A 27061-nucleotide genomic window follows, 5' to 3' on the forward strand; every position below is an offset into this window, starting at 1 on the left:
TTCAAAAGCCTTCATATATTCACTATGTGCAGAGAAACCATTTTCATGAAGACTTTGTATTCATGATAAGAAAATTCTTCATTTGTATTCATTTTTAACAACTTATTTCTTTCTTGTACCTAATTTCCCAGAAATTTATTTGGGTAACATGCATGTTGTACATACTTATACACACAAATGCTGTACATGTGTTTTTGTTAAATTGTGTGATAATTTAAGCAGAAAACTATGTGAAACCTTTCTCAAGAGAAAATGTAGAAGATGGAATCAAACTTTTGTAATATTAGTTGAGTAGTGAAAATGAATATAGTAACCTTATAAACAAATTGGACAAAAAGAAATATTAAAATAAATGCAGAGATTAAAATGATAAGGACAGACAGAAACTCCAATTGGTTTCTCTTAAAATGTCCAAGGAATCTGATGAGTACTATTTCAACACAAAAAGGACATGTAGAAAAGTAGCATTTTAAAAATGTACTACTACATACTCAACAAACGTCTGAGTGCTTGCTCTGCATCAGGCATTATGGATGAAAGGGGACAGTTCCAATCTTTAAAATGTTTACAGTGCAGAGAATTGAAGATTTCCATAAACAGAATTTTAAAAATGATATAAGTAGTAAAATATATGTGCACAGAAAACAAAAAGGGAGGGCTACCTTGGTCTGCCTTGGAGAATCAAATAATCTTCAGGAATTAGGATGTGTTTTGCAGGCAGTGAAATTGAGTGCTTTTTTTAGACATAAGAAGCAGCATGTGCAAAGTCCTAGGATAATGATAGAGTAGTGTGTTTCCGGAAAAATTAAAATTTGCAGTTTTTAGAATATAAAGTGGAAGCCAAATCTGGAAGAAGAGATGTCCTGATGACAATAGAATATGAGGGAAATTTTCTAGCAAGGTAGTAACATAGTAGGTTCCTTTTTTTTTTTTTTTTTTTTTTTGAGACGAAGTCTCACACTGTCGACCAGGCTGGGGTGCAATGGCGGGATCTTGGCTCACTGCAACCTCTGCCTCCCGAGTTAAAGTGATTCTCCTGCCTCAGCCTCCTGAGTAGATGGGATTACAGGTGTTCACCATCATGCAGGCTAACTTTTTTGTATTTTTAATAGAGATGGGGTTTCACTATGTTTGTGAGGCTGGTCTGACCATCTATTCTGAAATAATGGAAACTTCTATATTGTACTTATTTAGTTGTGAACATTTTCTCCCATGTCTAAGTCTATTTCTGCACTCATCTTCAAGATTTTCTTTGTAATAAGTAAGTATTTTAATACAAAAGACATCTCGATGTATAAATATTAGCCTGTATAATCATGGAGCACCTCTCACACTTATATCTTTAATCATCTTATTCCCTTGCTACCATGCATATCACTTGGCAGAGAGTTTGGTATTTAGTGGATATGAATCACTGTGATTCAATGAAATTAAATTATGCCCATTCTATGAAAAAGAAAAACAAACATGTAAAAGCAGAACTTCAAGGGATGTATTTCATTTCTGAGCCCATTTCTATTTTCCAAAGAAAGGGAAAATATTGATCTAGATTTATTTTTCAATGTTATTTTGAGGTGGCTTCTGACCTCGTGATCCACCTGCCTCGGCCTCCCAAAGTGCTGGGATTACAGGTGTAAGCCACAGATTAGATTTCTTTGATAGAAGAATCACTCTCACATAGAGTGGAGGGTGGTTTGAAGGAAGGGAGCCCACTGAGAATGCAACAGCAACAAACTCTGTAAGAGATAACAAAGGCAGACCTAGCAGCAGATAGTGTTGGGAGGTTATTTTAAGAGGTGGCTCTAGGGCTCATGCAGTTGATTCCCCTAAAACTTCTATGGGGAAAAAAATGGGGTCCCCCTCAAATGTGAAATAAGACTGGTGTAGACACTAACATAAGAATGGAGACATCTTGGGCATAGTCACAATGTTATTTATTCTCATAATTAGTAAAAGTGTCATTTGCATTTTAGCAATTATGTTATAGATTGATGGTTAATCAGCTGGAAAGACAGGTGAAAAACTATGTAGTTCATATTTACTAGTAATCACCGTTATTTAAACTTTCAGGAAAAGATGATGGATAATGTGGAGAATAACTCAGTGCAGGAGTGGAAAGTAATGAAAGCTACTGACTGCTTATTGAATAATACTGTTAAACAAGTGATACAGAAAGATGATTTTTGTAATGTTTTTAAAACTAAAATGACTAGCAAGCGGGAGAGTTAGCTAGTGCCTAAGTCATAGTAAGTGTCTAAAATTTTTAGTTATTAATGAGAAATAAAACAACAAAACCTCTAAGCATTTTTCTTTCTCGGGTTGATTTTTAAAATCATATATGAAAACATAATGATAGTGACATATTCTATCCCACTGAAATCTGTGGGCCATGTGCCTAAGCCCATTTTTTTCCTGAGTCTACACCATTTGGTTGCATATATTGAGTATATCTTTGTATTTGACTATGTGTCCTTGTGAATACATACATGAAAATTTTAACACTCATTCAGAAGGTGCACACACAGACATTTTTGTCTTACTTTAAATGCTTAAAGACCAAATGGAAAATGAGGCATTTCTCTACTATGAAAACATCAATCGAACTTACAGTCAGGGGAACATATTTTAGAATGACATCACAAAATGTAAAATAAAATTTAAAAGTGAATACTTTTGAGGAACAAGTAATCCCAATGCAGAAATTGCTAAGAACAATTAGTATGGACACAATCCTAAGGCAAAAATTCTAGCTATATGCAAAGTATGTTGCTCTAGAGGCGAATATTCACTAAGCTGCTGGAGATATTTATTAATTTCCAAAGTTCTGGAGACCACAGTTACAAAACAAATAATTCTATAGGCTAAAATATGTTGGAGCATTTTATGTAGGAATATATTAAAGATTTAGTGTCATGATTTACTGCTAAAGTTGGAAATAACAACCCCAAAATAGAAAGTACTTACTTAACAATTATATGTAATAGGCAAGATAATCCTTAACATCAAAGGAAAGGAATATTATCTTCCTCCTTTTCAAATGATGGCCTAATCTTACCTATGAGGAGAATGTGTTGGCTACAGTGGACAATTTGTGATTCAGAAGCTACGGTCATTCTACTTCCCCTCACTTTACCCCATTAAGACTATGCTCTATTCTGTGGCAGCTGTTTTTGCCATTTGTGTTAAAAGCAGATGGAGAAAATGCAAAGAACTGTCAGTTTTATTGCCATGTATAATCAGCATCTGGGCTGTGCGTTACAGACACAATCAATCCAAACACATATTTTACTGGGTATTATAAAAACTTTTTTGGTTTCTAAGGCAGTCCCCAAATTACAGATAGTGCTAAATTTTAATCCTGTTGATCACATATTGCAACCAGTTATATTTTTTCAGCTTCAACGTGAATGATGTATGTATGAATGTGTTTAATATACAGTTACTGAGTTATCTTCAAAACTGGACTGCTAATTTGTTTAAAAACATGATGCAGAACCATATATATTTATTTCACACTGAAAATCACATCGCATGAGATTTATATATACATTTATTTAATTATTTATATAATGTATGTATGAGGGTGGGGGGGGTATGACTATACAGTAGTCCCCCCTCATCCACAGTTTTGATCTCCATGATTTCAATTACCCATGGTGAACCTCGGTCTGAATATATTACTATATTTTGAGAAAGAGACCACATTTCATATAACTTTTATTATATTATTATAACTATATTTTATTGTTAGTTATTGTTAATCTCTTCAATTAAACTTGATCATAGGCATGTATGTTTATCCAGGCATGTATTTATATAGGGGGAAAAAGCAATGTATATAGAGTTCAGTACAGTCTGCAGTTTCAGACATTCAGGGGGTCTTGGAATATATCCCCTGTGGATAAGGGGAGAGAGACTACTGTATATGCTGTAGAATTTTTATTATTTAATATATTGTGCTATATATTATATTTTTTATTGTGTGTATATATACATATTTTATTATTTCACTATTTTTGTACAAGAAATGAAATACCATATTTTTTTCTACATCTCATGTAATTTTTAGAAAGCATTTATGGTAAGTTCTATACTTCCCATTTTTCAGGAAGAGAAACTGAGACACAGAGAAAGAAAATAGCTTTTGTAAGGTCAACAGAAATAATCAGCAGCAGATCCAGAATTTAGTCCAAGTTTATACAAGTGCAAAGCTCATATTTTAATCACTAAATGTCACACCTTGAAAAATTATGTGTATGTCTATAAAGTGTAGAAATATCTCTTGAGGAGGGCTGTTTAAGATTTGGCATGTGGATGTTATTTTATATAGTCTATCAAAATAACACTTTTAAAACATTGAAAATAATGTCTAAGAATTGAATGCTAGAGAGCTGAAAGTGTCATTTATAAGTGCTAATACTGTTTAATGTCTTGTAAATGTCTTTAGAACTAGTTTTTTAATTGCCCAGTCATGAACACTGCATGTTGTTTACTGATGTAAGATCTGCTCACTGAAAAGCACTAGAGTATTTTATGTGTTACAGAGCCCATCAGTCCATAAGTGGCGGAATTAGACTTCATTGGGCTAAAAGATACCTGCCCATAACTGAAATGTTCTAAGGGTCTTGTGTATTAAAGCAGATGGGTATTTCATGATTTTTTATTTTCTATATTCTTTGAAATAGACACCAGAAAGTGTTATATATTGTTTGTAGTTCATTCTTTAAGAACTTTAAAGGCATGAAAACATGTATAATGAAGTAGCAGTAATTAGAGGGCAAAAGAAAAAAAATATAGATGTGGGGACAGAATGGAGAGAAGTCTTTTATTGGATAAACACACTTTTGAGTTATTTTTATTGATGCAATTAGAAAAGTGTCTTCTTCTCGTATATTGAGCATGTAACTAAAATTTCCTTCTATGTTTGAAAGAGTGGTAACAGCCATTGCTTTGGTTTCATGTGCATATGTATGTAAACACACAAACACATATAATGATAGAATGTTATGCAATCATCTACATAAATTATGTGGGAAAAAAAGATGCTGGTGCCTTTTATGTGGAAAATTATTTCTTGTAATATGTGGCTTACAGTATTTTCTTCCTCTATTCACTTTGTAAATCTGTTTTTACTTTGAAACCCACAATTCTGAATTTTCTCTGAAGGACAGTTTGAAAATCTCTTAATTACGGTGGATTTTATGCATGGCATGCAAATATATCTTAGCTATTATACGATCTATTTTTGTAATCCTGGAATGTTGTTAATTAGGTTCTTTATGGAACAATGGATTCAAATTTGCACTCTATAAAATTCAGCTGCTTCTATTTTATTAAAGCACGGATTACAGGACAGCAACACTAGAAAATGTGAATTTTATTTGCCCTTTCTTTTTACCTCAACCTAAAAACTATAGTATTTTCTCTTCTTCATTTTTTATAATCTGATTTAAATATCTTTTCCTCTTTTTGTAGGATGAAGGACGTCATTTGAAATGTGTGTTGGTTTTAGTTTATCAAATATATTCTATAGTTCTTACAATGAAAAAGAAAACGCCTTTGTTTAAAGACCCAAAAGTTTACAATAAGCACAAATTAGGTTATTGTTTGTCCACTAAAGAAGACACAAAAGACATTTTGTAATATATTAAAATTTATTGTTTGACATCTGTCCATGGTAGAATATTTTTCTGCTTGAGAATCTGTCCCTCTGAATGAAGGATGCAATTATGTTTTGCTTTCATGTACTGCTGCCGACAGTGCAATAAAAACCAATTAGATGCTGAGTCAGTGTAAATAACAACTTAAACTCTGCTTTAAAACTTTTTTGGGAACAAGATTGAAAATAAACAGATAAATGAATAAAAGTAAACAAATCCATGTTACATGTCCTGGTACATGTCATTGTACATGTAAATCCAATAGTGTGCAATGTGAAGATCAAGTCATGGCACATAACAGTAACAAATGATACATGCAGCATCACTCTAATATGTCTGAAGTATTATTCTGCATATAAACATATAATACCATTTCATCATGGCTCGTCTTTGTTTTATAACTTTTTGAATATGCATTTTCACAAAACAAAGACCTAATTTATTTTATATTTTGGGTTTTTTTGCTACAGTCAGTGAAATTAGTTGTAGATTAATTACAGAAATGATCATAACATATATTTGAGTGTCATTAGAAAAATTAGTGATCTTTAAGAGTATTCTAGTTTGCGACTTTAAAATAATAAATGAATTTTAAAATGTCCAAGGAAAATCTTCAGTTATATTAAATTATAGAATTAGTTTAGCCACATTTGTGAGTTAAGGTTATTGACATTTCAGAAGTCTCTCTGCTGCATTAAAAAAAATACTGGAGAAACTGTTTTGAAATCTAACTGCAAAATTAGATTGTTTATCAATAAAACTTTCACAAATGTATGAACATGCCTGCTTTTTGATAATCATTGAATTCTAGTCATATAGCATAATATTTTGTACAGAGTAGACATTAAATATTTATAGGGTGAATTAATGAATGAGCTAATGATTACTGGTTTCTTTAGATTATTTCCAAGAACCTGAAATAATATCTATGAAAAGTAGTATATGAACTAGCTTTGCATTACTGTTAAAAGAAATCTGCTAGTCACTAAGAATTATTAATTTTTTTCTCGTCATAGCATTATGTTATTGTGAGCAAATCTTTAAGACATTGAAATGATATTTAATTGGCCAGGATATGAAGAGTCTTCTAACCAATCAATATTATTCTATCTATAGCTCATTTTCTCTGTATTTTTATTGATTACATTTTAAACTTAAAATTTTACTATAAGAATGAATAAAGGCGAAAGTGAGGTGTTTTTTTAACCATCAATCAAAACATTCTAATCAATAAAGTAACAGGCAAATGATTTAAATGTCTTTCACTACATTTAGAGCTATTGAAAAAAAAATTCCCTTTCTTAAGACCTAGATAAATAATACAGATGAAAAATTCATATTTCCTTCAGACAGTTTATTTACAGTCTACTGGAATAAATCGGCCTATTAGGAGCCAAGAACCCAATGAGCAGGGATATGTGAAAATGAATAGAAAACATTGAAATAGGAACAGAGGAGTTAAGATGTCCTTGGGTATATAGGAAAAGGCGAAACTCATTATACCTAAGAAAATAAGGAAAGGATTTAAAAGGAAGCCATGCTTTTATTGTCTTAAAATAACTAAGCATTATTGATATTAATACTAATATAAAAGTATCACTAACATACATGTCCAAAAAAAAGAAAGAATTAAGGAAATGGGATGTGTTTCAACAATGCAATATTATAAAGGCATTAAAAGTAATGTCTTCTAAAATGTTTAATGATATAGGAATGCATGTATGATATGATATTAAGTGTAAAGATAATACACCCTATTCTATATGAAGTAATACCTCAATTATATAAAATCAATGTGTAAGCAAAAAAAACCACTAAAGTAAAACTCACTAATCTGAGTGGTGCATTATGGGTTTAGGTTTTTAAACATATTTTTACATTTTCCAAGTACAGTAAGTACCAAAGAGATAGAATGTCTCATCAAAGGGAAAGATGATTGTTAGTAATTTCAAATGCTACAGTGAATTCAAGAGCAATGAAAACTGAGGAAACCTATTAAATGGTGAAATAAAGAGGTCAGAAAGTGAACCCTGATACTGTTGAAGAAAAACCATGGCCCTGTGAGAAGGGCTTTGAAATCAGAAAAGACCAAAATTTGGCAATTTGATTTAATGTCCTAGGGAAAAGTTGTTTGGAGTTTATTTTCATTAAATGTTACCTGTGTGTGTGGCTGTGTGTGCTAAAGTATTACCAACATTCAATAAAAATGAATTAATGTATATGATACATATATGGTCAATGTGTTGTCATTGTATTTATATATATTTAAATATATACACATATGTATATATACATATATGTATATATATATATATACATAATATATATGCATATTTTTTTCAAATCCAGGCAGGAAGTGGAGCTCATGCTAGGTGGGCTTTATTTTCCTATTGAAAATGAACTCTATTTTTCTATTGAAAAACAAGGGATTTAATACAGAGAATGGACTAAACAGTTGCAGGAAGGTAATAGAGAAAAAACTACTACCACCCCAGGGCTACAAAGAAGAAGAAGGTGGTATTTTACAAAATTAGGAGGCGGCCCCAGCAAAACCAAAGTTAGGAAGGAGACAAGACCACTGCTGTGGACATCCCCTGAGACAGAGAAGGGAAGAAATACCCTGGCTTCTTCTCCACCCCAACCCTTCATCACCCTACCAGTTTCTGTCATTGGCAAATCTAACAGTAGCCTTTTGGCAAGTGAGCCTGGGATATATGGTTCACTGGAGTCAGCTCTTTGGGAAACAAAGCAGAACAGAGGAGAAGGGGATGGGAAATGATCATAACAATTGTTCTTTGAAGAGAAAAGAGGCTGAGAGGCAACATTTTTTTTTGATAGACTAATATATTTATTAAAAGACTTTATGAAATCTACTTCTTTGTGTGTTTCGTAGCTAGGTGGGTAAAATCTTTTCTTTCTCTGTTAGCGGGACCACAGAGTAGATGATTTCAGAGTTATTTTCAACTTGCAATTTTAGTACACCATAAAAATACTTCAGTTGTGCTTGAATGCACTTTGCTACAGTGGTTTTATGTGAAACATTCACATAATGAATCCAAAGTCTAGACTGTCTTGCTGAAAATATCTGTAGCATATATAGATTTAGAATTTAACATTTTGCTTCATAAGAAGCTTCAAAATTAATTTTGTGAGTATAAAATTATTTTTAACCTATAATATGCTTTCTGTAGAGGAAATAAATGGTTTATAAAATTTAATATTCAACAGTAGTTTTCTTTGTGGAAGACTTATGGTTGTATCTAAAATATGTAATAGATCTATTCAGCGTTTCTGCCTATTTCTCTTACTTACATTAAGGTGATTAGAATGTACTCCTAAGTTGTTTCTTAAAGGTATTATTTCTTTGTACAAAGTCCAGACTTAAATATTGGTGAATGTGTAGTACTTAAAAATCTGAAGATTTTAATTATTTTTATAATTGCATTATTTTTAATCTGAATTTGCTTCACATTTAGGGACAACCAAATTAAATTTGGTAGTTATTTTTAAGGAAAAAATATATCACTAATGAAGAACATCAACTTCTTGACATGAATGCTGAGCTTGAATTAAACATGTCTGAAAGTTCGCATTTCCATTTAAAAGTTAAATTTTTTTATTGCAGACGTTTGGAACAGAACTCAATCAAAGTCATCCCTCCTGGAGCTTTCTCACCATATAAAAAGCTTAGAAGAATGTGAGTGAATCATCTTCTACAATATATGTAATTTTAAAAATTATACAGGTCATGTGACTATGCAAATAAATCTTAGTATGAATATGTAAATGTTTGACAGCTTAAATATTAAGTGATGTGACTGATTATTTGTTTTGGAATAATATCTCAATCTTAATATCTAAACTATGTAATTGTTAAAGGTCCCTGTAATTTAGCAAATTGATTCACACAAATGTGAACGTTTATGGTCAATATATTTTGCAAATGTTCAGGTGTTCTATTATCAAAAGTAAGACATGGCATCTTATATAGGAAAGTAGACAATGGTTATTTTTAAAAGTATAATTTCTTTTTTAAATTTAGGATTCTTCAGATGTTAAATGTTGTATATTTTGTATATGTATTGATAAGTACAAAATCAACATTTAAAAGCCATACGTAGCTTTTTCCACAGTAAATCTCACTGACATTCTATTGAATGTAACGTAACCCTATTTCTGATCATAGTGACCTGAGCAATAATCAGATCTCTGAACTTGCACCAGATGCTTTCCAAGGACTACGCTCTCTGAATTCCCTGTAAGTATTCACTGTGTCACTGAAGAAAAACAGAAGCCACAGCAGAGTGGCTACATTTTTTAAATTGGGGTTTAAGCAATGCTCTCAGGTTTTCATTATGAATAATGAGTTATTAATAATGTTGATTATTATTCATCACTAGTTGTTCCCATTATTTTTATGGAGGACTGCTACCCATCACTAAAATTAGCCAATTCTTAGGGGTGTATATTCTGTGGTTTGATAATTTTGCGGTTGGGAGGGCAAAAATCAGATCTCTTTGTGACAATTCTTTTCTTTCTAAAAGAAAAAAAATATTTATTTTGGAAAGCATATCGCTAGTGTCTGGGAAGAGTATCATCTCCTTAGAAATGCTAAACAAAGCCTTGCTGGGAACAGTTGAAGATGACCACTGAGAGGAAACCTTTCTCCTTTTCATCACCTTAATACTTTCCTAAAAGAGTAAGCTTTAAATCTCTTAAAGAACAGAGATTTTAAAATATGACAGCTTTTTAATGTCAAGAGAACCTCAAAAAGATAGCTATGTAAATTACAGAGGTTTGAAAGTAAGTGTATAGAGACCGTCATTAATATTACTTCACACTTGCAAAAAAATCTTCAAAAGTCCACCAACTAACCTTTAAATCAGATTTTGTGAAAAATCTTCCAAAGTCCACCAAGTAATCTTTAGATCAGATTTTAAAATTTGAAAGTGGAAGCCAGCACGTTTTTATTTTTAAAGAGGTAATACTCAGAGAAGGGTTCTTATTGATGTCAGTTCCTGCTGAAATCTTTCAGATTTCAGAGGCCAGGGGTAGCCAGTGAGAATGCCAGGATACACATGTGCAAGACCCAGATAAACCCCTGGAGTTTGTGGAACAACTTGCTGACACTCTTTCCAAGGGGAGAGCTGGATTAGAGTGCTCATCTGGGCACATGGGTGTTCAGATTGCTATGTTAGTCTGTCAAAAAAACTACGATTTTCATTAAAAAGGAAAATGGAAAACTGTTACTTAAATGGCAGTATCTACTTGGGTTCACGTTTGCTTGTTTTTGTCTTGGAAGGTTTTGACTAGAAGAAACACAAATTTAAAGGAACAATTGTTGGCAGAAAATATAGAGCGTAGTCATGTATTGCTCTCAGGCTATACTTTCAGGTTCTAAACTAGCTAAGTTCAAGGTAAAACTCAGGACACCTGATCAGATTGTCCATAAAGTACTATCAGTACCATCTTGAACAGTAGTACTACCCAGAATAAACATTGACAACCTCCCCACCATACTGAAGGACAAAAGGCAAATCAGCACATCAGTTTATTAGTTCCTGATCCTCCACATCCTCGGTCCTCAAAGATAACCGTTAAATGTCAAGAAGAAGAGAAATCAGTGGGAAATTCTTATTTATATCTGCTTGCTTGTAAAGCTTGATACTAAGCTCTTGCCTTAATAATGTTAACTGACACATCTGTGTTTGTCAGAATTAAAAGAAAAGTAATTTAAAAGTAAATTATAAATAGAACAGCTTATTATAATTTGTTACTTCTCTCAATAAATTACATTATGTTTGTTGATCAACAGGGTTCCTGTAATGAATTATTATAAATTATGTAATAATCTATATAAACACTAAAATAACGTGTTGTCATTCCTTTTTCTATTTGCTAACACAGGTAAAATAACATTCTTGCTACACTGAAATCTAAGGCTTTGTGATGAGAGCACTCATGCACACAGTTATTTTAGAAGGCCATAGAAAAGCTTTTATCTTTACTTTTGGATAAAGCAAACTGCAGTTGAGTCAGGGAGTTAAGTCACTGGGGTTTTTCCAGTTCACAATGTAGTAATATGTGGAAGAATACAAACTGTTTGCCAAAACTGGAAAAGCTGCATAATACTGGAAAACAAATAAAGTAGAAGATAATCAAATAACTGAGTTATCTTAGAGAAAGCCCACGCATTATAACACGATCATTTTACTGGTTATGTTCACTGTTTGAGTTCACTTTCCAAAGATTAACTTTTTTCCCCTCCATAAAATACGTAACTATACATATTTACAATAACTCTTTTCTTCACTGAACCACACTTAATTTGTTCAAAAGAAAGGCATTGGGCCCTATTATTCACTAGGCCGTAGTAGAGGCTCCGGGGATGCAGAGTGACCAGAGCACAAAAATCCCTGCCTCGTGGAAGAGACCAGTGATAAACTACATAAATGGGAAAACGTCTACTATACATAAAATTTATATATATATATATATATATATTTATAGTATTACATCTATCTGTAGATGAAAATGCAATGAATAAAAATAAAGACAGAAAAAGAGATAAGGAATGCTGTGGCTGAAGGTAGGCTAAAACCTTTAATAGGATGATAAACAAAGACCTCCCAAAAAGGTGATACTGGGCAAAGATCTAAAGACTTGAGCTATGGAATCAAACTGTGCAGATAGTGCAGATATGTAGAGGAAAGGCATTCGAGACAGAGGGAACAGTTAAATACTAAGGACTTTCAGCATGAGTATGCCTGATGTTTCAAGATTTAGCAAAAAATATTATCACTGTGAGACTGGATGGAAGCAGATGCTTGAAACTGAAATAATGAGGAGAATGCAATTGTTGGTAACTTCAGGTCTGGGACACTATAATTAGTGTGGGGATGGAAAGCCAGTGAAAGCTAGGTTTTCCTGAAAAGAATTATGCTGGAGATCCTGATAGTGACTGGGAGTTAAAATCTTCCAGAAGGGAGCAGAGTACTTCGGAGTATGTAGTTTACTACAAAAACCATGCAAGTACAAGGCAACACCTCTTTTTATTTAAATAAAATTTTTGCTTACAAGTTTCACTTACACCTGATATTTTAATACCATGCCTTTCTAGAACTGTACTCAAGAATATAGCCAGATTAACTTAATCACTATTTTTGCTAAAAAAAAAAATGAAAATATTTAAAGATGATATGATGCCAAGTACCTCTACTGCATTTTACTTTAAAAATAAAAATTTTGGCTAGGTGTGGTGACTCACACCTGTAATCCTAGCACTTCAGGAGCCCAAGGTAAGTGGATCACTTGAAGTCAGGAGTTTGAGACCAGCCTGGCCAACATAGTGAAACCCTGTCTCTACTAAAAATACAAAAAGTAGCCAGATGTGATGGCAGATGCTTGTAATCCCAGCTACTTGGGAGGCTGAGGCATGAGAATTGCTTGAACCTGGGAGGCAGAGGTTGTAGTGAGCCAAGATTGCACCACTGCCTTTCAGCCTGGACAAGAGTGAGAAAATAAATAAATTATTGTCTCAGAAAAATAAATAAATAAATAAAAATTTCAGGTTATTTAATCACCAAAATTGCATATCTTAGAGACAAGTGGACTTGATTTATCTAATGTGCTTTAAGGTCTCTTTTACTACGAAATTCTATATCATATTTTTTATTAACATTACCATTTATTTTTATGATGTATTATATAAAATTATAATGTTATATTAATATATTATTACATAGTATAATATGCAATAGATTATTAACAAAACATCTTTCAAAAGCAAACATTCATCATGCCATTTTATCTTCAGGGATTTTAAAATTTCTTTCAATGTGACATCATTAAAATTTCTATAATATTTAGTAATAATTTCTTAAGAATTCAGCATACTACTGTTTTTAGCATTGCCTATAAACAGTTTTTATTGTTTTCTATTTATTACTTGGAAACTTCCTTCTATATTAACAAAACATTTTAATAGTAGTATCAGTGTAGCATGCTGCTAAGCATATCAGCTTTAGGACACTAGATGGCTGTGTTCAAAACCTGGCTCTAGTACTTTCTAATTAGAGGCTGAGCTAGTTATGAATTTCCCTGAGTATTAATTAGTTCTTCCCTCTCTGAAATGAGGATAAAGTTACTTCCCTACTGGCTCTGTTAAAGTATAGACTAAACATCAAGAGATAATAGATATGGCCATGGCAAATTCATCTCTTATTACAAAGCAATTTGTTTGTTTCTGGATTTCGGTTATTCCAGAGAATCTTTCTATATGTCTGAGGTCCTCAATATATGATTTTTCTCTTTTCCCATTTTTTTCATTAGCCCTTTGTAAACTATTTTAATTCACTTACTCTAATTTCCTTTTTTCCTTAACTAGTTCCCAAATTCCACAGGGGTTCACAGTGAAACTATACGTAGGTTTCCAGCAGCCTTTTTCTTAAAGTGCTGTTAACTCTCCAGCCTAGTATCTTGCATTTTACTACAGGTTTTCAATGAAAATTAAAAGGTAGCACCTCTATTTTGTCTCCTGCTTTATCTTTACTGTACTCTTCTAAAATTACTTAGAGTTACAATTTTCAAATGTATACATTTGAAAAAAAATGTATAGCTTCCTTAACATTTTTTTGAATAATAAAGTCTCTGCCCATGGCAACTTTTTCATGATAGTCATCTCATAGGTTGCCATTTGGGATTGCTTCCTCTTACTCTCTTAATGCTGAAACTCACAAGGACTAAACTTTGTTTAACATTGTTGGCCTCCCTTATAGCAGCAGGTACAAGAACTGCCTTAAAATTTCCCTATTGTCCCAAAAGACTAGCATACAAAAATCTCTGTCGGACTATTTGTATGTTGTTGACATATAATATTTCACATGTATATATTGTCTATGTGATATGCTGAACATAAGTCATGTGTAAGAAACTGTAGAGAAGACACTCAATTGGTCATTCTTAGTATTTGGATAGTATTATCCACATTCCTCATGTATTGATTTTCTTTTCAGCTGATTCCACTTTTGTCTTTCATTTTCTTTTAAAATTTCTTTTTCTCTTAACAGTGTGGCACAAATTCTCACTGGCCTTCTCTTACTTTATATCTTTATGTGATGATATTTCTTTCCCTCATTTTTATAGATTTTGGCCCTGTTTTCCTTGGCTGTCATCCAGCTTCTCTATCCTGGTCTTTGGATTTTTTTATATTTTAACTTATTTTCCTTGCTGTCATTTTGATCTCATTGCTATGTATAATACTGTGTCCAGCCCTAGCCCTGCCAGACCTTTTTAGAGAAATGTCATTCCCATCATACTGAGTATTTCTTTATTATACTATTTTTATGGTTGACACTCCATATAGCAATAATACCTATGTGGATAGATGTCCTGCCTCCTAGTGTAATTTCCTCCTTTTTTATCATTTACCCATTTCATCTCATTAACAATAGCATGAGGTACTTTGTAAAATGGTCTTAAGGAAAACAGAATGATTTCTTGGAAAAAAAATAACTCCACAATATAAATATGATGCATCTCCTTGTTCTCCTTTCGTGCTGTTTGGGCCAATCATCAAAGCAAAAGTCTCAAGTGAACAACCTACTAAATCGTCCACCCCTTGATCCTTATGTGGGTCCTCCATAATTTATACACATCTTTGTTTCTTTCTAAATTGCAGTGGGTTGAAAATATCAGACTCTTTGACTATTTAAAATTACTCTTTTGGATTGCCCTTTGAAGCCATACCTTCTTTATCTCAGGCCTGTCAGTACCTGGGACATGGGCAGATGATAGACATTCAAACAGTGACAGTTTGATTCAATTGAATTGAGTACCAAACTTAGAATCTGGCAAAGTTACTGGCACACAGTAAGTGTACAGTCTCTATTGTTGAATGAATTAATGAATTAATTGACTGATTCGAATTGAATTAGCCAAACTGGTGCCACCTTATCCACCTATTTGTGTTTCCTAATGCCCTCTCTTCTCTTGATCCTGACGACAAAATATACATTTATTCATGCTTTACTTTTTTCTAATTCCCTTTCTACCATGTTCCTGACAATATAGAATCCTCTCTTTTGTTCTTTGATTTTTAAAATTGTTTCTTCTCTAACTGATTTGTCTTTCTGAAGAAATGTACATTTTCTACAAATGAAATTATAATGTTCTATTTTATAGTTCTATCATGGAATCTAAAGAGACAAATGGAATATCTCTTTACACTATAATAGCACCTACCTTTATTTATTCCATTGAGAATTTTCTTCATATTTTATAATATACCTTACCTCTCTCTGATGTCTTGAAAGAGGAAACACTTTTCTCTCACTTATTCATTTCTCTTGTATTGTTATTTTCTTCCTTTTCAAAAAGAGATTATATACTGCTGCCAAACATATCAATTATTTAGATTCTCATTTCAGACTTTTCCTTTATATGCTATGGCAGCCATTTGTTTATTTCCCAAGAGAATATGTCTGTGATCTTTGAAAATAACATCTGCTTATTTAGAGATATATTAAAATACACAAATATATGTAGATGTAAATTCAAATCACCTCTAGATGTCAAATCATCTGCCATCTAAATATGTTTCCCTTTTATTTTATTATATATGTATAATGTATATATTTTTAAAACAAAACAAACATAATACTTTAATATGCCTCTTTTTTACTTAATGTTGTATCATGAGGACTTTTATGTCACTTTATACTCTTCTATACTTGCTTTTTATCAATATGAAATGTGTATTTAACCAATCCCCCATTTTAGGATTTGGGGACATTTTATTTGTGTGTATTTTTTTACTGTTACAAATGATGCCATGACTAACCTTTTGTACATAAAATATTGTGTTTGTCTGTGTTTTCTTAAATTTAACTCCCCAAAGTAGAACTATTAAGCTGTAATTTATATGAACATCTTTATTATTTTTACCATATGTTGCCAAAATGTCCTCTCAAAATATAATTTTTATCTTCCTCTACACATAGTTGAGGTACCCTACTTTGGGGAATTAAAAGTATATCGGCTTCATTGTACACCTGTTGTTTTTTGTTGTTGTTGTTTTTGTTTTTTGGTTTTGGGTTTTTTTTTTTTTTTTTTTTTTTTTTTTGAGACGGAGTTTTGCTCTTGTTACCCAGGCTGGAATGCAATGGCATGATCTTGCCTCACTGCAACCTCCGCCTCCCGGGTTCAAGTGATTCTCCTGCCTCAGCCTCCCGAGTAGCTGGGATTACAGATGTGTGCCACCATACCTGGCTAATTTTGTATTTTTAGTAGAGATGGGGTTTTTCCACGTTGGTCAGGCTGGTCTCCAACTCCTGACCTCAGGTGATCCAACAACCTCAGCCTCCCAAAGTGCTGGGATTACAGGCGTGAACCACCACACCTGGCTTGTATACCTGCTGTTAATAGCTGACACAATGAGTCAGCCATTCCATTTATTTGCTCTTGACATCCCCTCACATCACCCTTTTTGTTGATTTATTTCTTAATTTGTTTTTCTTCTAATTTATCATTTTCCTGATCAATCCAGTGTTAGAAGCTCCCTATGCTAAAAATTGTGCCAGGCTCCAGGGATACTGACATAATTAAGTCACGTTCCTTACCCTTGGTGGCTACACTTAGTGTCTAATCAGAGCCGGATACCATGATCATTCATTTTAGTTTATACATTTGGGGGAGAATATAAATTTCAAAAATTCTCCCAAGTTCATATTCGCAATTGCTGTCTTCAGAGATTGTCATTTCTCAAGCAGACACATTACATGTTTGAAAGAAAAGCTTTACCTTTATTCGGGTTTCTTCTACTGCTTACCAGCATCGTGAGTCCCAAAACTCATCCCATGTTAAAGCTGTATTAAAGGGTGCAATGGATTCTACACTTAACCTTCTTCTTTGTTATATATAGTATGCTCGCTCTTATTAAATACGAAGTGTGTATGCATGTGTATAGAAAAACAACTTAAAAGGAAACATTTCTATGAAAGGACAATGCAAGTGGAAATTACATAGATATATATATATATAATCTTTATTTTTCTGTTTTCCAAATGTTCTGCAATAAGCATATATCTGATCTGTAATCAGGCAAAAGACATTTGCGAATGAAGTTTGTTTACTCAGCTGTAACTTTTATGATGTATAGAGTGCCTACTAACTTCCTCTATGCCTGAGTAAATATATATTAGATGAATTTGTTATGCAGGTTTGGTGTCTAATTTTTTTCATTTAAAACATTTTTTTCAGTGTCCTCTATGGAAATAAAATCACAGAACTCCCCAAAAGTTTATTTGAAGGACTGTTTTCCTTACAGCTCCTGTAAGTATTTGACTGTTTTGGATCTCTTGAGCCTAATTATATATATTAGCCACTTTGTTATCTCATACTTTTATGGAGGCTTTGGAAAAATTAGATTCAAAATAATATAGTTCAACAAACTAGAAAAGATTAGTTAACATTTGTGGTTATTTACTTGAAGATACAACTTTTTGGAATAGTCCCCAAACCATTTTCTCTACACTGTTATGAATGGATACATTCTGGCTGCTCTATATCTAAAGCTTCTATAATCCCTGTCCTTGTGAAACATCTCTGTTTTAATATAACCAGTAGTTGGAACTAAGATAGATACGGTGGTATACTCATGAACCTTTGTCCAAAGATTCTGCAGGAGCCACTATAGTGCTGCAGTAACTCTCTCAAACACAGATGGTGTGCGGTGAGCTATAACACACAGTAGTCCTCAGACTAACCTTTTGAGAGAGAATTATTTGCAAATCAAAGACCACTCTGATTAGACAATAGATACTACTCGTTTGTCTCAAAAGAAATGTTTACCATACATATTTGCAAAAAGCACTTGTAACACCATGTGTTTTAATGCATGCCCATATGAAAAGTAAAGCTGGGAAAAATGCAAATATTAAAACTGGTAGTGGTTAATCATCAAATTCTATTCATCTCATCAAACACAGAATACCTCATTTGGGGCACACACTAGCCGAGATGCTTTAGATACAAAGAAAATTGTGTTGTTATTGTTTTCTTAGTAAATATCCTTTAAAATTCTTATATATGTAGAATGTTATTTCCTCTCCGGAGTATATTCATTTCTTGGCATTTATTTGGTAACTATTTATTCCTAATCCCATCATCTTCCCAAATATAGATCTTATTCTTGAATTGATAAACTTATTTCTTAATTACATCCTATTATATATGTCTTAAACTTTTTTGCCATTATGCAGAAATGTATTTTACATCACACCCCAGCACACACACACACACAAACAAATGAAGCAAAATGTTAACGAAACAATAATGAACCTTATTGTGTGAAGTGCTTTCCTTTCTGTTCACCCCTGCCCCAATTCTCTCTTTATCTTCTTAATGCTACATAAACCAGTAAATTTATTTTACAATAGACCAATGAGTCATCATAAATACTGATCTTGTTACTTTATTTGGGCTTCAGATTTTTTAAGCTTTGCATTTCCATTATTAAATATTATTTCTAATTTGATAAAATTATGCAATTTAGTCTAGATGTCTGTACACATTGTAGATAAATCTTGATGCTATAATCAAGTATTGCCTACTTGTGACTCACCTCTCTGCCATTCTCCACATTTCCCTAGAATTACTCTCCTTGCCAGTTATTCACAATCACTCTTATTCTCACTGTCCTGTCTACTACTATTATGTAAAATGTCACCTTCTTTTTCTTTCCATGCACGTTCATTGATGGTTGATATGACACATATGCTAATAAAATATGGAGATCTACATAGATAAACCTTACTTCTAAAGCCATCTTTATGAAGTTTCATCTCTACATTAAGGCTCATTCTAATGTCAGCCAGAGGGGAAAATGGCATGACTATGTATTTACAGCTAGCTGAGAACTTGGTAAAGTTAAGTGTCTTAGTTTTGGTTGATTAGGTATTAGAGAGAAGAGGCAGGTAAATAAAAGAAATGAAACAAGTTGTTGCTTAATATTTATTTTACTACTCCTTGGGCCACACTGAGTTAAAGTGAGTACAGACTGCATAGACGCAAGATGATGCACAACAGCATCTTTCAGTTTCTTCAGGCTCCACACAATTTATTGTCCTTGTTTGCTCTCTAACTGTTTTATTCAATTAGATGATTAATTAAAGAACAGATCAGCATTACTTGTGTTGTGGCCCAGGGAGGAGAGGTATGGGGTTAATCAACCCTTGTCACCCACCATTTCTTGAGGGCTTTTAAGAAGGTATTGGATATACCAGAGGGAAGATGAAAACTTCAGCTCCTGATGGGGAATCAAAGAGCACAGCCAAGTGAGTCACTATGACAAAGTCATCACTTTGCACCTTGCTTATGTAGACCCTTAAAAAGATCAAGTAAAATAGAAATATCCCATATTAATAGAGATTGTTTTTTGCCAAAGGAGAAAATATATTTTAGTATATTAGACAATGAGTCATACCCAAACCACATGACACATATTTTTTGAGCTGTTACCTATTTGTTAAAAGTTCTAACTATCAAAGCATTGGACTAAATATAGCTAGATATAGCTTGATGCTGTATCCTAGTATTGCCTACCATTTCTCTCACTTAAGCCAGGAATTAAAAAAAAAATTATCCATACCTATGGAGAAAAATATTCTTTCTCTCTTTATATAATAACAAGCTTCAGACCATCGCCAAGGGGACCTGTTCACCTCTTCGGGCCATTCAAACTATGTATGTATACATGATTTGGATCACGTTGATGACACTGTTTCCAAAGGCATTTGGCCCAGAACCCCTTTATTTGTGACTGCCATCTCAAGGGGCTAGCGGAGTATCTCCATACCAACCTGATTGAGACCAGTGGCGCCTACTGGGGATGGAGAAAAAGAATATTAAAAAAAAAAAATAGTCCTGCCTGAAGAGGGAGAAACTGTCATTGGACAAATAAGCAGGTCTGCATAAAACAGATGATGAGACTACATAGGATGGAATAACATTTTGAAGAACCCAGAGGGAGGAGGCCTTTGTTGCGTGGAAGTTGCATTCAGAAGGTGGTTGAAGAAAGTGGAGAGCAGAGAACATGCTGAAGAATAAACCTAAGCTCACACAGTCACATCCACAAGAATGACGTTTGCCAAAGTATAATCCATAAACCACAGTTTCACAGAATATTGATATAATACATGGGGGAAAAAAAGAGTTTGTGGAATTATGTTAAAAAGTTAAACAGGTATTTGTAAGACTTGAGCCCCTATGGTAGAGTCATGTATCATGTGACTCTTCAAGATGATTGTAAAGTGTTCATTCAACAACTGATATTTATTGAGCTCCCAGTATGTGCTGGGCAGTTGGGAAAGAAAGGGAAATGAAATGAATGAGACATATAGATGATCCACTGTGGGGATGGCGGGACATATAGATGACAGCAGTAACATAATAAATAAGTTGTGCATAGCAGAACAAATTATATATATATATACACATTAGAAAACAGAAAAAGTAGATCAAAGTAAAAGGAATTGAGAGTGCAAGGGGTTGAGAAGGAAGCAAAGACAGCTACATGTATTAAGGAGAGGGGTCCAGGAAGCTGGATTGAGAAGGCAGTGTTAGAGCAGGCATGACATCTGGGAGACGAACATTTCAGACAGAGAATAGGAGAGTTTGGTATGTTTAAGAAATAGCAAGGCAATCAGTGATTGGAGCTGAAAGAACCAGGAGGAGAGAACTGGGAGACTGCAGGGTTCTGAAAAGTGGGCTACAGGTCAGGCTGTTGTGATGACTTAGGCTTCTGCTCAGAGCCAATTGGGAGCTGTTGCATGGTTTTGAGAAAGGGGTGACATGATCTATTCTATGTTTAGAAGGATCACACCAGCTACTGTTTTGAAAATAGCCTAAGGCCGGGCACAGTGGCTCACGCCTGTAATCCCAGTACGTTGGGAGGCCCGGAGGCCGAGGCGGGTGGATCATCTAAGGTCAGGAGTTCGAGACCATCCTGGCCAACATGATGAAACCCTGTCTCTATCAAAAATACAAAAATTAGCTGGATGTGGTGGCATGCGCCTGTAATCCCTGCTACTCGCGAGGCTGAGGCAGGGATTCAAGTAGTTCAAGGAGAATTGCTTCAACCTGGGAGGCAGAGGTTGCAGCGAGCTAAGATTGTGCTACTGCGCTCCAGCCTCGGCGAAAAGAGCAAAACTACATCTCAGAAAAAAAAAAAAAAAAAGAGAATAGCCTGAACTATTTTTCCACAGTATTTTGAGGGATTAATAATGTTTGAGGGCATTTTTTTATGGTGTCCTTGCTAGTGGAGGCTGGGTCTCACCCACCTTTGTGTACTGTTTCACCTTTACATCTTCCAGAAGAAATGGTTAATAATTTGTATTGAATACATGTATGAGTACTACTAGATTTAGGTTCATTTGATCACATGACTTTTGTTTTATATGGTAAAACCCCACATCTCCAGCCTCTAATTCCTAAATTAATAAAATTAAAATGTTAGTGTTGAGATTAAAAGAAATATATTTCTTGACTGGGTTTTCTTTAAAAGGACAAACTCTTGCAGGTGAGTTAATGAGATGCTGCACTTTAATTCTGCAACTATTTAATCAAACAGATTATTGAATGCCAACAAGATAAACTGCCTTCGGGTAGATGCTTTTCAGGATCTCCACAACTTGAACCTTCTCTCCCTGTATGACAACAAGCTTCAGACCATCGCCAAGGGGACCTTTTCACCTCTTCGGGCCATTCAAACTATGTATGTATACATGATTTGGATCACATTTGATGACATTGTTTCCACTCTGAATGTAAGAGTTGAGTCCATTGCAAATCATCTATAAAATGGTTCTGTATGTGTTTCCAAAGGCATTTGGCCCAGAACCCCTTTATTTGTGACTGCCATCTCAAGTGGCTAGCAGATTATCTCCATACCAACCCGATTGAGACCAGTGGTGCCCGTTGCACCAGCCCCCGTCGCCTGGCAAACAAAAGAATTGGACAGATCAAAAGCAAGAAATTCCGTTGTTCAGGTAATTCCTTTATGTGTTATTTCCCCTGTGACCAAAAACAATGGTTACATGAGACCTAAGGAAAGCAGCTGGCCTTCGGCTGATTAATAAACATTGTAGAATTATATTTCTTTTTCTTCTGCCCATGAATAATAAAATAAAGAGGACTGTAGGCACAATTCAAATAATACTTCTATTTGTAACATTTTTAATACTACATACAGCAGAAGAAATAGGCTGTTGACCAAGTTGAAAAGATGCCTTGATACTTCAGACACCTTTCCAAATTTCAAACTTAATAATAGCCTTTTAGCTAATTCAGAACATCTTTAAAGTATGTTAAGTCTCATGTTTATTGTATCGTTCTCTCTTGACCAACCTCAAGTAATTAACTGTTTTCATTTCTTCAGAAAGTGAATTAAGTATTGGTTACATGATTTGCTTGGGCTCTGAAGTATTGTGGGGAGCCGGGAGGGACTCCAGATCCCTGGCTTCTTACTCTGAATGTGCTTTCTCTATGCATTCTTTTATTTTGCATACAACTGTGAGGATACTTTTTTTCCAAAAGCTATTTTTTAAAACATTTTAAGAGTATTGCATTTATTTGTAAAAAGCTAAATATAAATGCATTGTATTGATATTAAATGGAAGGATTCCATCATCCAAATTTACTATTTGCTTTGATCTAATATTTCTATTTTTTTATGATAGAATTAATTATGTGTGTTTTTGGTAGTATGCTACCTAACTATTCCAGGCATATTTCACATTCAGTAGTTAATTTCATACTAAAAAGCTAATATAAGAATCAAGCTGGTTATTGTCCATAATTATAGATACATTTACTACTCAGTGTACATTATTGTATTTCAGTCACCTCTGTGAATGTACATTTTTCACTTAATTGTAGTAACTTTAGTCCATTCTTAATCTAATATAACTCATATCTCTGCTTGCTGACATTCAGGTGCATCTTCTATTTTTTTTCTCTTTTTTTATTTAGCTAAAGAACAGTATTTCATTCCAGGTAGGTTTTGCTCGGTAGTAGGACTAACTGCAGACACCCTTTCCTCACCTTATAAAATATAGCTTCTAAAACTGATATGCATGCCTCTGAAAGTACAATGGATACTCTCTATATAGATTGACTTATGCGTATATCACTTGTAGCTGTTTCCTGAAAACCTGACCTTTGCATGCAGCTTCCGATGTTAAACATATATATTATTAAAATCCACCTTTTTCTCTCTCTTTTACTTTGACGCATTATCTAAAGTTTCTCACAGTAGCTAAAATGTTTGAAGCTGTGGCTTTCTACTTAAACCATTTTCTTTCCTTCCATTGTATATCTGATCTTCCAGTCTGTTTTTAAAATATAGCTTATTGAGCTGATTTTAAAGACAGAAACCTTTCTGATGTCAAAGAGCTAGTTCTACATGAAAGTAATTATAGACACACAGAATTTCATTTTCAATCATGAGGCTTTACTTTTTTATAGATTCTTATATTTAAAAACTGTACTTACTGCTTTACTTTTGCTTCACTGTTTACAGAAAAACAGCAGCTTCCTGCTGATTTATATGCAGTTGTTTCTTGTTTATGACTTTACATTCTTTTATATCCAGAATTAAAATATAACTCCATAAAAAGAATATTGAAGTCTGACGTGAAAGCATTAGAAGTTCATGGACACAAAATGCCTTGAACAATTTAGGCAGATGGATAAAATGTTTCTAAGAAAAGTAATCACAATGTTTTACTACTTCAATCGTAACACTATCGAGACTGATGATTCTAGAACTAGCTCTTTAAAATATGTTTCTTTACTTATTTTTCCTTGCCTGCCAATTGTGTAAAATGCCTCTTGACTTGTTTGTTTTTAACCGTTATATGTTAAGTATTGATTGGCCACATTCACCATCTCTTGGGTATATTCTAGACTATATTTTAAGAGCTATAGATTAAAGGATATTTCTACAGCGTTAGTATACAGTGCTAATCTACCTTTCCTTAATTTCTTAAGAAGAACTCTCATTTTAGTCTCTATTTTAAGGAGATATTTGTTGCTTGCCATATTGAATTACAATTTGGATAATTTTATGGATTTGGTAGATTTGGTTATATTACTTATTTTGAACTCGAATGATCAATAGTATTATATATATTATACTGGCTGCATAAAAGTAAACATGTTGAAAAGAACAGTTGATTGGCCTTCATTGACAATGTTTAATATTAATCACTTTACCCAATTAAGTGGAAAGTAATCTGATAGCTATTATTTAACCAGAAAAAAGCTATATTCTAAGCACTATACTACCTATAGCATAAAACATTAATATGATTTAAATCCTAAAATTATGGTAGTAATGTAACTGGTACCAAATTATTCCAACTATTTCACTTAAATATACTTTATTGATAACTGATAAGTTTAATATTTTCAACTCACTAAATAAAGAACAAAAGTCAAGCTGTTTTCATATGTTCTGATACAGTTTTTCTCTGTTTCAGACAGCAGCCAAAATAGGATTTGGAAATTTTCTTTTATATCAAATATCATGTCTTTCAATTTTTGATATTTTATTTTACATTATTTCAGCATAATAATTTTAAAAGTCAGGACTCAAAAGGATCATTTGGGCCTCCTCCCTTTTTTCCCAAAACTTTTAATTAAAATTTGAGCCTACCTAAAGAGCCACCATGAAATAAGCATTATTGCTGTTGTGTTGAATGCAGATTATTTGAATTGTAAGATATCCAGTGTATCTGTCCCTTAGACTTTGTGACCTTTTATTTTATTTTGGAGTGAAGCTTAAATCATAAGACAACAGATCCTCAATAAATATCATGACATTAAGTGCCAAATGTAATGCAACTGTTATATTCACTGTTGTAAACTTATGAGATTCTGATTCCATTTCCACTTATTCATAAGTTGAAAAGTTCATTAAAAACTGTACATCACAATGTAAGGATTAATCTAAATGTTCTAATGATTGTCCTTGAGGATCTCCATGAGTAGTTTTTCATTCACTTTTATATGTGTACCTGCCTACTACCATTTTATATGGCACTCTACATATTACAGTGATTAAGGAAAATCTATCTTACAGAGAGTTCATCTTTTAAAGGATTTGAGCACTTAATTTGCACTATGCATCTTTTATTACATTGGTTTTTTAGTGAGACCACCATGCTTCAAAATATTATGTTACAAAGCATGACGATTCCCATCACATCATACTATTTTTTCAATAATTACCATAATAAAGAAAGAAAGAAGAGAGAGCTTAGTTTTATAAATATGTATATTAATGTTCATTGGGATCACTCTTTCTTTCCTTCTTGGTGATTTTTACTTTTGCAGGAATTCACCATTTTGGCTGTAAGTAAAAGTGTCTGATCTGAAACTTAATACCCTCCCTTTTCAGTCCTGATATACCTTGTTCTAGTCTTGGTCTTTTGCACCTTTTTTTCAAGAAGAAACCACAGATCTTTTGAGCTTCTCTGTTGTCCTTGTAGCTCACCTTCAACTTCTTCCTGGTTGTTGTTCCCGAAAGCTGTTGTTTCCATTCTGCAGTTCTGAGGAATGGTGGAGGCACCTTTTCCGTATAGCCCCTTCTTTGTGTTTCCAGGAAATCTTCGGTAGTAATACTCTTACTATGGTCATAAACATTCTGCGGGAAGAATGCATGTCATGTAAACAGTATTACATTTCCAGAACGTCTGTAGCTTTTCTCCTCCTTCCCTCCATTTTCCTCTTGGTCTTACCTTTGGCCTAGTGGTTGGTGTAGTGATAATGTAGCGAGATTTTCTGTTGTGCTTGATCTAACCATGTGGTTGCGAGGTATGAGTAAAACATGGTTCCGTCAAGCACCATGGAACGTCACGCAGCTTTCTACAGCATGACAAGCTGCTGAGGCTTAAATCAGGATTTACCTGTCTCTTTCTACAAAATCAAAATGAAAAAAGAGGGCTTTTTAGGCATTTCTGAGATTATGTGAGAGGGAGAGAATAGTAAAAAGTCCATAGAAAATTTGAAAGCCTGAGTACATCTATTTGCCTTGAAAGCCCTAATTTACAATGATATATAGGATCATGTTTATTACTTGATATATTTTCAATTCTTGACTCAGAGAAAAAAATAAACTTTTTAACAATGAATATCCATTGTGTGACTAGCTGTGAAATAGTCTAGAATGGCTCAGAATTGGATCAGCAGAAAGTACAGCTGTGAAAAGCTCAACTTTATTAATGTTTTCCTGTCATGTGAATCTGGTCACTCTTTTTTCCAGAAAATTCCAAGCCTTTCTTTTAACCTTCCTCCTGACATCCATTGACCAAAATTCCCCAAGTTGTCTCCCTGCTACATAA

At 33.5% G+C, this 27061-nt stretch overlaps 1 protein-coding gene across 9 annotated transcripts in view; it reads left to right on the forward strand.

The window, feature by feature from the left end:
• Positions 1-27061, forward strand: part of SLIT2 (slit guidance ligand 2) — a 381892-nt gene that overhangs the window by 255508 nt on the left and 99323 nt on the right. For 3 of the 9 annotated variants that reach the window (XM_032273382.1, XM_032273391.1, XM_032273385.1), the window contains 7 exons: positions 9286-9357; positions 9847-9918; positions 17919-17990; positions 22288-22431; positions 22542-22705; positions 23688-23711; positions 26055-26072. In XM_032273382.1, coding sequence (XP_032129273.1) covers positions 9286-9357; positions 9847-9918; positions 17919-17990; positions 22288-22431; positions 22542-22705; positions 23688-23711; positions 26055-26072 — 566 coding nt within the window. The remainder of the gene's footprint in view (positions 1-9285; positions 9358-9846; positions 9919-17918; positions 17991-22287; positions 22432-22541; positions 22706-23687; positions 23712-26054; positions 26073-27061) is intronic. The other 6 variants (XM_032273409.1, XM_032273387.1, XM_032273404.1 and 3 more) reach the window with 2 other exon arrangements.

Source organism: Sapajus apella, unplaced genomic scaffold (assembly GCF_009761245.1).
Source record: "Sapajus apella isolate SASKATOON/1434 unplaced genomic scaffold, GSC_monkey_1.0 scaffold5, whole genome shotgun sequence".
NCBI classification, from domain to species: Eukaryota; Metazoa; Chordata; class Mammalia; order Primates; family Cebidae; genus Sapajus; species Sapajus apella.